This window comes from Balaenoptera borealis, assembly GCF_965194805.1.
Source record: "Balaenoptera borealis genome assembly, chromosome: 7".
Classification (NCBI taxonomy): domain Eukaryota; kingdom Metazoa; phylum Chordata; class Mammalia; order Artiodactyla; family Balaenopteridae; genus Balaenoptera; species Balaenoptera borealis.
The window spans coordinates 61,969,214-61,981,354 of NC_138864.1; the positions used below are offsets into that span (position 1 = coordinate 61,969,214).

Below are 12,141 nucleotides of genomic sequence, written 5' to 3' on the forward strand. Positions count from 1 at the left end.
GTGAACTTCTGTCTCTGATGAGAGAACTGATGACTACTTCTCCAAATATCTTATTCTATACTGCTGTAGGTGTTTCTTTTCTGCTGCTGACTACAATTTAAGTAGAACATCTTCTGTATCACCTGAGGAAGTGCATTAATAGCAATGTCAACTTCTGGAATTTCAAAATACTATTTTTTGCCATTGTGACTGGAGGTGAGAGTAGACAAATTTTTATATAAAATGTTCTAGTAAGTTTTTGTTTCCCTGATAGAAGCCCATTGAGCAACAACCAGACAAAATATATATACATATATAGGAAAATATAGCAGGAAAAAATTGCTGATTAACCCTCAGTTTCTTTGTGTATCTTTTTAAGAATCAGAGCAGTGATTAATTCAACCTTACCTGAATATGAGAATCATGTGAGAAGCTTTTTAAAAATCCTTATGTCTGAGATCCACCCCAGATCAATGCAATCTGTATCACTGTGTTTTGGGCCCAGGCATCAGTATATTTTAAAAATTACTCAGGTGATCGTAAGATGGATCCAGGTTTGAGTACCGCTGGTTTAAAAACAAAACTGTTTTGGTTTGACAAAGATAAAGCTCTTTTGCTAATTTTAAGTACTATATATAGCTAAGGGAAATGTTAATTATCAAATTTAATTTTGTGTCATTTACAGATGGTTCTCAACTTACGATGGGTTAATTTAATGATTTTTTGACTTTATGGTGGTGCAAAAGAAATATATATTCAATAGAAACTGTACTTTGAATTTTGGATTTTGATCTCTTTCCAGGCCAGCCATATGTAGTACGTTACTCTCTCATGATGCCAGGCAACAGCATTAAGCTGTAACTCCCAGTCAGCCGTGGGATTGCAGGGGTTAACAACCCATGTACTTAGAACCATTCTCTACGCATACAACCATTCTGTTTTTCACTTTCGGTAAATATTAGGCAAATTCCATGAGATATTCAATACTTTACTATAAAATTGTTTTTGCGTTGGATGATTTTGCCCAGTCGTACGTTAATGTAAATGTTCTGAGCACATCTTCATTAGGCTATGCTATTTTATGATGTTTGCTAGGTTGGGTGTATTCAATGCGTTTTTGAGTTATGGTATTTTCAGCTTATGTTGGGTTTATTAGGACGTTACCCCATCGTAAGTTGAGGAAGATCTGTGCTAATATGTTATGCACATGAATGCTAGTTCAATATTTATATTAGAAAAGTCTCTTCTTTAAAACAGTTGCAGCTAACACAACCCTACTACTACAGGGTTAAAACAGCCACTGCAAAGATGCTTCTGACGGGGCACAGGAAAGATTTCTAGGCCACAAATATCCTTTGTGATAAGGGGAAAAAAATCTCTGCTAGGAAGTCTAGATTTTGAAGGAAACTTTTGAAATCACTCAGTTAAGAGTAGTAAAAGATGACTTTTCCATGGTCCCATGTAACATGAAGATTAAAGGCATTGGTAGCCTCTCTCAAGTTGTCAAAGCTCTCAGTTTTCCCTGGAAACCCAATGTCCTCACTGAAACAGGGACCCATGGCACTGTTTACTTTGGCAAATAAAGGACAAGATTATTAATTTACTGTCAGTTCTTTAAAAACTTGTTATTGTTAAAAATGACAAATGAATTTTATAAGTCTGATAGTCTTGTTGTTAACCAGTGGAATAGAATAGTCTTCTCATAGTGGCTATGACTGTTATTTGGGTGGTAAAACTACTGGCTGCCACCATCATGGGTGGCACTGGGGACTTGCCTTTCCAAAGGGCTCTTCAAGATCAGTAGATGGGTCCGATCCAGGCTCCTCTCAAATTACTGCCTCTGCCCTGGGTCTCAGAGCATGTGAATATTTTGCTTTTGCCCTTTAAGAGCAGCGTCTCTGTTTCCTAAAGCCCTTCTATTCTCCTGAATGCCAGTCCCTCTAGCCTTCAAAGCCAGATGTTCGACTTTCTGCTGCAGGGCTCTTGGGCTGGGGAGCTTGTTGTGGGACCCCTCACTCCTTGGGGGGGACCTCTGCAACTTTGATTGTCTTCCAGTTTGTTGTTCTTGACTGTACCACATTTCCATCCCTCCCACCGTTTTGTGGTTCCTTCTTTATATCTTTAGTTGTAGAAGATCTTTTCTGCTATTCTTCAGGTCATTCTCATTATAGTTGCTCTGTAAATAGTTGTAATTTTGCTGTGCCCATGGGAGGCGATGAGCTCAGAATCTTTCTCTCCGCTATCTTGACCCCTCCTGTTATATTTCGTGTATACATAGAAGATATATCCTTCATCTGTTAATTTAAGTTGGTAAAAAAGCAATAGAATATTTCCATGTACTAGAAAAATAAGTAATAAAATCCTCTGAACTAACTTAACAAAAGTCATGGACTCCAAAGAAGAAGACTTGGCTGTAATGGAAAATTCTATTAGTTCTTTTTCTAACATAAAGAGACCAGATTTATGTCATATACAAGAATTTGGATCACTACCTTAATCTCTTATCTGTGTGATTTTTGAATAAATAATGACTCCTTTAACCTTGATTGTATGTTTTAAATGGGGAGAAAGTTTGATGAAGTCATAAGGTAATTTTGAGTTTTAAATGACATAAGAAGGTAAAACACTTTGCAATCTCCAAAACACTCTACACATGCAAACTTTAATTCATAGTGTTAATAGTACTCAATACATAAATCCGGTATAGATTCTAAGAGAATTATTATGAGGAGTTCCACACAGGGCAAATTGCTGTCTGCTGTAGTTGAAGGTGGCCCTGAGAAGTTTTGCAGACAAGGTGGCAGGTAAACTATGGCATATATTATGCTCGAACTTCATTTGACATTAAAGGGAATGCTGGGCAAAAAGAACATCATGAGAAAAGGAAGGACTCTGGAATCATGAGATACCGTGGGAATTGGATGTCTATATATTGAATTGTAAATATGGAAGGCACAGAAAATAAATATCTGTAGGTACGTTTGGATCATATTTTGAGACATCTATGATGCCAATAGGAGGAGCTTGTGCTTCAATTCAAAGACAAAAGGAAATATTGAATGATGATGATGTGTTTGAAGTCTGTTTAGGATGGAGCAAAGGAACAGGAATCTACTGGGCACTAGACACTGCTAGACACAGTATTTCAAGGTCTGTATCATTACTCCAATTTTAAGTATTAGAAAACTGAGCCACAGAGAGGTTAAATATATGCCCAGGGACATTCAGCCAAGAGTTCTGGAGCCAAGACTCAAATCCAAATTTATCTGGCTTTAAATCTTTCCATTACTCCATGGGGTCTTTGCAATTAATCTGACAAACACATGTTGAGTTTTTTGGAATAAAGAAGCAAAGAGGCAGTAAAATCACAAGGGAAGCTTATTCAAGATGCAACAGACACCTAAAGAGATAGGAAGTAAACTAAAAGTGTTCTATTTTTTTATGTAGCATTTTTTAGGACCCATTAGCTTGATTCTTCTATTTTCTAATCATTGCCAAATATACTTTTCAATTTATTTTTATGTCAGAATTATATGAAAGGATTTAAATTTTCCTTGAAAATCATGTACACATTCAGAATATTCCTAACTGAACATTTCTGAAATGTAGCTACTTTAACTCTCATGGCATTGGATATTATGTGACTCAGCCAAACATGAGATGATTCACAGGGAGTGAGTACTTTAGAGGACGTCTGGAACAACTCATGCACTAGAGCAGGTGCTAGAAAGACAAGACAAAATCTCCTCTGTCAGTCCCCAGGTAGATTTCCTCCATTTCAGCATATATCAGAAGTGCTTGCTCAAAAAAATGACTCCTTCTTTTAGGCTTAGTACCACCTTACTTTTCAGATGATGCTGAGAGTGATGGAAAAGACAACCTAAAATGACCCCGTTCTCTTTGTTGTGGTTAATAACATTAAATTACTTCCTCAAAGATGGATATGCTAGTCAGAAGGCAGCAATTGGTATCCAGTGTTCTTCTCTAAGTTTTCTGCCCTCGTAGCCAAGGCAAGCATCGTTGACTCTGGAATTAGCCCTCTATTTCAGAATTGCCTCAAGTCAGGATCCTCCTTTGCTTTCTAGGAGACACAATATTTTGTGCTGAGCATCTGTCCTAATCCCTTATCCCAAGGGTTAAAGCAGCTGTTTTAACCTGGCTGCCTGGCATTTCAGTTGCCAATCTTTTTGGAAGCCGGACCTTTGTCCCATTACAAATACATATTAACTGTGAATTGATCTCCCAGTTCACAGCTGCCTGACTGTCTGGCTTCCTGCCTGGATTTCTTAGCCCAGAATCTGTCACTGTGCTCTCATACTTGAAGTTCCAATATTAGCTCAAATATGACTGAAACTATGTCTTTCACCCAACTACTATCTATTCATCTAGGTGTCACTTCCTTGGTGTGTCTTGTACTAGAGGGTAGGTTGGACATAGTTATGCATCCTTTCTTCTCTTTGCTACCCCAGTGTATTTTTGCTTTTGTTTTTTGGCCGTGCCATGTGGTTTGCGGGACCTTAGTTCCCCTACCAAAGATCAAATCCTTGCCCCCTGCAGTGGAAGCACAATGTTCCACCCACTGGGCTGCTGGGAATTCCCGTCCAATGTTGTTTTGGACAGACAGTTGATTATAATCAAAAGTTAGGAATGTTTATGATGATAGGTAATAGGAACAAATCCAGAAAAGCAACTGAGTTACAAAATAAGTAAGTGTGTGTTCCTATAAAGATACATAGAACACAGCAGTAGGTATTTCACAATCCAGTGCAATTTGGGAATCCAAGCAGATATGTAGACAGTTTACATAAGGAGATTCTGTTTAAATAATACAGGGTTAAGGCAAGATATCTGGAATCTTCTGATGTTCCATGCACAATCTCCATCTATAGAAGATTGGCTGGAAAACTCAAGACTTTAGTCTCAGGGAGGTTGGACCCAAAAAGTTTACTGGGACATGAATAGAAGAGCAAGATAAGGCTCCAGGTTCTAAACTAGATTGTGAAGTGGGAATTGGATTGTGGGTAAACTTCAGATGTCAAGATGTTAAAAATGGAACTTGAGAATTGGAAAACGAGCAAGTTGAGTTGATGGTGATTCATCTGAATATGAATCAGAGCTTCTTAAATTGTCCCAGACCAAGATCATCACTGAGCCTCAGTTCATGGAAAATGCAGTCACAGAAATAGAGATTTTGGCTCTTAATTCATTAATTTATTCCTAGCGGTCTCCCACTAAGAATATTCCAGTGTAAACTATGACCAGTAAACTGTTAAAAAGTGACGTGAATAATTTTGAAGGCTGTTGCTTTCTCCAGGGCATTTATAAATGATTACTGATTGTGTATTCCTATGCATATGTGAAATGAAAAGCCCATCTTCAGGTGGTATCTCTGAGGTTCTGTGGAAGTCCTGTGTATAAGAAACCAAATTTTTCTTCTTCCCCTTCAGTTTTATCATGGAGCCAAGCTATGGTTAAAATAGTCTATTGGGATATATTATTCCAGGATTTACACGTCTATATATGTATGTCTCTGTAGGTATGTACAGAAGGGTCTGAATCTACATCTATAAACAAGAGGAAGTAAAAGGTGTTCTGCTAACTTAGAATAGTGCTTTATCATCCACAGAGAAGGATTTGAGAGTAAGGAGTCAGCTTCATGTCTCTTTTTAATATAGCACCTGGTCTCTGAAGTAGTATAAGCTTCTGCCAAGGTGCACATCAAAGCAATTACTGTAATTTGTTGTATTTTAGGAATAGCTGTGATTATTTCAATCCCAATATTTATTGCAATTCTATTGTTTCAGCTTTGTAATAAATTGAATGCTGTGCAAAAATGAAAATGTGCATTTTCTTCCATAGGGAAACCTTCAATTTAGCAAGGGACACAGAATAACAAATTAACCTTGATCACAGTATTGAAAGCGCTGGCAAGATATATAATGAAAAATATTTATACATAGGAATCTGTACGGGCTTCAAGCACGTTATAGTGCACGCACACACACACATGCACATGCACACGCACCCAGAGAATCTCAACAAAAAGACAAACAACCCAGTTAAAAAATGGTCAAATGGCCAATAAGCACATGAAGAGGTGTTCAAGATCATTAGTCATTAGTAAATGACTACTCAAGTGCAAATCAAAACCATTTTATATCCATAGGATGGCTTTAATTAAAAAACTAAAAAATAACAAGTATTGGCAAAGATACGGAAAAACTGGAACCCTCATACGTTGCTGGTAGTAACGTAAAATAGGACAGCCATGTGAAAATCTGTTTGGCAGTTCCTCAAAACGTTAAACATAGAATTAACATATGACCCAGCAATTCTCCTCTTAGGCACATACCCAAGAGAACTGAAGCATATATTTGAACAAAAACATGTATACGTTAATGTTCATAGCATCATTATTCATGGAAGCAACTCAAATGCACATCAGCTGATGAATGAATAAGCAAAATGTGGTATATTCATAAAATGGAATATTTTTTACCTGTAAAGAGGAATGAACTACTGACACATGCTACAACATACATTAACCTTGAAGGCTTTATGCTAAGTGAAAGAAGTCAAACACAAAGACAATACATTATATAATTCCATTTGTATGAAAAGTCCAGGGTTTTGGGGTTTCTTTTGGGGATGAAGAAAATGTTCTGGAAGTAGATAGTGGTGATGGTTGCACAGCATTGTGAATATACTAATAAACCACTGAATTGTATACTTTAAAATGGTTATTAAAGTGGTAAATTTATGTTGTGTGAATTTTATCACAATAAAAAAATACAGTCACATACATATAAAACTAAACAGAATTTATGGTATAAAGAAACAAATTTATAAATACAAATGAAACTATAATTTATAAAATATAGGCATGATGCATTTGATGGGCATCTAAGAGTGAATTTTTTAAGAGTGTTTCAAAAGCTCATTTGTAAATTAGTTTTTTGGGAACTGGAACATGTTTTATGATGATTCAAAAATCACTGAGTCTTGGGGGTAGGCAGGAAAGATTATATTTAAATGCTAGGAAATAATATCCATGCCCCGTTCCCTAATAGGAAACTACACATCTTTTGATTATTTCCCACATTTTAATTTCAAGCTCTTTTTATCACTGTTATTTAAACTGATTGAATATTTAAATGACAACAGTATTTGTTAGGTGTTGTTTTCCTCTCATTTAAATATATTATAATTCTGAGATTTCTTAGTCAAAACTATATTTTGATAACTATGAGAACATTATGTTAGTAGATTGAATACATATATTTTATTATATTTATATATAATTTTTAAGTCTCATAATATTTGTGTTCTTCCATGACATTATTTCATGCATTAATTCAAGATTCTTTTGTTACCATCTTAATATGATGAAACTCCTGAAAATTATAAAAATTTTGAAAAAACATAATTTAAAATACTTTTCATAACATATCTAAACTTTTTTCTTAATTGATATAAAATAAGTTGAGCTTTATGTATGTTTAGAAAATTCTCTCTAAAAATGCCTGCAAAATACTAAGATCTATAGTTTGCCTCTGAATGGATTCCATTTTTCTTATTTATTCAGCAGGGCTATTATTAGTTAATAGACTGATTCATGAAAAATGCACTGTGTATTGTTAAGTTCAACAAAGAATACCTTTTTTTTTTTTTAAACTAAGACTATTTCATTAATTTAGAAGTTATGTTATCAAAAGAAAAAGGAAAAAAGCATACTACCTATTCATTTATTTGCACATTAGTTCGTATAATACATAGGCAGTGTCCCCATTCTTGGTCAAAACATACTTTTTCCTGTTTGTTTTTTTTTTTTTTTTTTTTTTTTTTTTTTTTTGGCCCTGCAGTGCAGCTTGCGAGATTTTAGTTCTCTGATCAGGGATTGAACCTGGGCCCGGGCAGTGAAAGCACCGAGTCCTAACCACTGGACTGCCAGGGAATTCCCCTGTTTCTTTTTTTGTGATTGCCTTTTCCAGTTAGATAGCCCTTCAAAAATGGTAAAGAACATTTTGCATGTTTGTCTTAAAATTTAATACCTGGTGATATTTATTTATATTTTAAGAAGTTTTTGTTTCTGGACTGGATTATATAACCACAGTAGCATATATAAATAATTTGTGTGTTTTCTATTTCTTATAGATTCTACAAAGAAATTAAAAGACGTTCTTGAAGAATTCCATGGTAATGGTGTGCTTGCAAAGTATAATCCTGAAGGGGTAAAACCTTTTTTTCTTTATTTAAGTTTCATATAGATGTTTGGAGGAGGGATTTCTTAATAAAGAGTTCTTGGAAATAGATATTCATATACAAAATGAAATTCATAATGAAATGCTATTCTGGAAGATACATTAAATGGTGTGCTACTTTTTTCATCCAAAAACATTTTGCTAATGAAAAGAACATTTCTATATTGTGTGCCTGGAAGTGTAAAGATTATTTATAATACATGCTAGGTTCTTTTCCTAAAAGTCAGGAAACAGTTTTAGATAGAACGGGAGAGAAAGTGTGCTGACTCTCACTCTATGACCTACAGATGTTAACCCCAAATGAACATTGGCATGGGGCAGGCAGTATTCCCTTGACTGAAGAAAGATTCTGTGATGGATATAACTGGTCTCTTACTTTAAAGAGCAGGCTTGGATACAAAGAGAGGAATGTTTTTTTTCTCCTTATCTTGTTTTAGCCTGTTACCAATAAGCTTATGAATCTTTCCCTATAAAAACTTGATGTCCTGTCAATTGCTTTGAAACACCTTGCTTGAATGAATGTCTTTCCCTCCCTAATTATTTGTTAATAACCTTGTCTTTAAGACAAGGTTAGCTGAGAAATGTTACATATTGAATGTTTGATCATCATTGCTGTTAAGTTCTTTTGCAGCTTCACCAAGTGACAGTTGGGTTGTATGGGAGCTAAAAGAAACTGCCCTTTGTAGAAGACTCTTTTGCCTGGATATATTATCTAGCCATTCGTCAGATAGATTTGTTTGCTGATTAAAATGTGATCTGTTTTTTGTTTTCGTTATCTTTGTGGTTTTGAATGTTTACAAAAGCACAGTTCTTGGCTATCCTTAATATTTAACTTCTCTGGGATTCATAGAACTAATATTTTAGTCAAAACCGAATCTCTAAATTCTGACCTCAAAATGTTCATATTGTTTTATAATTTCCTTTTAGTGTTTCCAATACGTACTATTCTTACTCCAATATTTACTATTTTTCCTTCCATATTTTTATTCTGTCTACATTCTGATACATAATTATACCTTTTAAAACTCTTTAACCTAAGATTTATTTTCTTTTTTAAAAATAAAGTTAATGTTTAGTGCCTACAAATGATGCAGAAAATAGACAATTTAAAGCTACTCCCATTTGCCTATATCATGAGGGAAAAAAGCAGACATCTGGCCTACATTTTCCTCACATTTTATTTTCCTAGATGCTTTAGAGTGAGAGAAAGAATGTTGGCAGATAAATTGGTAGAACTGAAAATCTCAAAGACCAAGAAAGCAGGGTTGGAAAGGTCAAGATGACAGCTTTACTGAATTGCTGTAAGACCCCAAAAATTCATTAATATTTACATTTTCCAATCATAGTTGAAAACATGCATGTTATCTAATCTACATACAGAGAGAAAAACAGTTTTTTCCCCCTAAAGATAGCTGTTGGCTGTAAATTCAGTTGGAATGTGATCTTGTTTGCAAAGTAGACTTTTTGCTTCAATTATTTCTTATTTAAAGGACTCTCAAGAATTAGTCTTACTGATATTATATGTTTCATGAGGATTATCAGTCACCATGTACTGGATTTATTGAGGTAATTACTAGACTCATTGTTAGACACACATATGATGTCAGCCTTTTCAATAATGTAATACCTCTCCATAAGTGCACAGATCTGCTCTTGAAATGCATTATTAAAATAATGAACAGTTGAAAAACAAAAAAGTTAGATCTCATTAAGACCCAAAAGTATTTCTAATTTAAGAGTGAAACCACTCTCAAATTTTAAAGGCATAGATGACTGACTACCTAATTGATGTTCAGTTGCACAAGAAAAATTAGAAAAGTGATTAATCTAGTCTTGCTTTAGAGTAAATGACAAATACTTTGTTTTCTAAAATGGAGATGGCCTGTATCATCCATATAAAATGTATTTGCAAAGAGAAAACAACCTAAATATCTCTTAAATTGCTTCTCCCCTTTACATAGTAAAGCTGCTTAAATAGTAGATGCATTATTTTTCTTATGATTCACTTGAACTACTGAATTATAAAAGCTCTGTGTATAAAAGCTTAATCCAATGAAAATGTGACCTGTTTAAGTCTATTTGAATAGAGGAGAAATGTGTAATATATGGATGACTCATTTATTTTTAATTCCTGTGAGGAAATAAATGACAGAATCATAAAATATAAATTTAAACGATGGCTTTAAAGACTCTTCAAGAATAAAAACTTGAGAAAGGTGTTGAGATAACCAAACAAATATGATTATAAAGTTTTTAAGTAAAGAAACTCATCTTAAGAAAAGTAAAATGACTTTCCCAAGATTAACCATCTAGGTTTGTGACAATAACCGTAGTTAAAATCTGGTTGTCTCAGATCCCAGTTTAGGACATTTCCTCTTCACTTAATTGGCTAGGCCATTAGAATGAGAGGGAAGACCTGAGGAGATGAGAAGGATAAGGGGAAGGGAAAGGTATTTCACATGGACTGAATGACATTGCATGTCATTGCAAGCATTACATTGCTTCTGTAATGAGCATAACATGTTCCATTGCACATAATTATTACTGACTCATGCCCAACAAGGTAAGAGATGCCTTAGTTTCCACCTAATCTTATGTGGACAATATAAAGAGTATGATTACAGGTAGATTGTAGTGGCCATCCAGGCCACTGTGAAGGCCATGAACCTTCATACTATGAAGGCCATGAACCTTCATAGTAAAACACACTCAGAACATCTCAGATATAACTGATTCATGAGAGTCATAGAATTTTATACTATGAGAAAGAATCAGTTTGGCATTGCATATATAAATATTTTTTCCCTGGATTTCAAATTCCACACCAAAGTATTTCATTGACCTCTAAAGAGATGGGAAGAAATTAAGCAGTGGCTTATGTATGGAAAGATATTTGTCTTTAAAGGGGTGGAGAGAGGCTAGGTATGTTATTCTAATAGAAGGAAATAGGAGTGGGGAATAAGTACAATCGAATATATCTTTATATATGCTGTTATATTTTCACATTCTTCTCTGGAAGGTTTTAATTATACTGTGTGTGTTATTCATTATATTTATCTCATGTCAACTGGAACTGTTTGCTTATTACATTCTAAGATTGATTGATTCAATGATTCTCAAATTTTAGCTGGCATCAGAATCAAATGGGGGGTCTTCTTAAAACAGAGGTTGTTGCCTCCTCACCTTAGTTTGTGGAATGGGGCTCAAAATTTTCTATTTTTATCAGTTTCCCAGCTGATGCGAAGCTGCTATTTTGGAACCACATTTTTAGACCCATGGATCTAGGGTATGCTTTAAAATTAATCTGTAAACTTGACTTTTTAGTTAAATTATCAGCAATATGAGATGATAAGTATAAATTATCTTACCTTAACGCATGTATTCTTTTCTTTCCTTGCATGCGCAGAAACAAGACATTCTTAAACAAGTAAGACATTTTCTTTTCTACTAAAATCTGTCTTTTCTTTCTTTATTCTGATGTGAGCTATGAATTTCTTATCCATATCACTGAGCTATACTTCTGTACCAATAAGATTCATATAATATACAATATTAACTGTAGTACTTATAAAGTTATAAGTGACTGATATTTGTTTAAATTAAAGATTCAAATGGAGGAGCTGATACCTCAGTAGAATCAAAAAGGGTCCAGAGTGCAGGCTTCAGTTTTGTAGACTCTTGAAGTTAATTTTCTAATTTCACTGAAATATAATCAGGCTCTGGTAAAATGATCTATTTAATGAAAGTCTTAAATTACTATTTTACAGTGGGAGATTTAATAATTGCTTTTAAATGAGATGGATAAGGACTTTTTAATTGGTCTACAGTGCTGTTAGAATCTGTGAAGAAAATATGAGTGAAAAGCTCTTGATTTTAGCCCTCCTGGGAAAAAGAGCAATCC

The 12,141-nt window shown here is 34.5% G+C and overlaps 1 protein-coding gene across 3 annotated transcripts in view; it reads left to right on the plus strand.

Moving 5' to 3' along the window:
* The window catches only part of DGKB (diacylglycerol kinase beta), a 943,764-nt gene that overhangs the window by 386,526 nt on the left and 545,097 nt on the right, over positions 1-12,141 (plus strand). For all 3 annotated transcript variants that reach the window (XM_082398294.1, XM_082398295.1, XM_082398296.1), the window contains 2 exons: positions 8,134-8,210; positions 11,647-11,667. In XM_082398294.1, the coding sequence (XP_082254420.1) occupies positions 8,134-8,210; positions 11,647-11,667 (98 nt within the window). The remainder of the gene's footprint in view (positions 1-8,133; positions 8,211-11,646; positions 11,668-12,141) is intronic.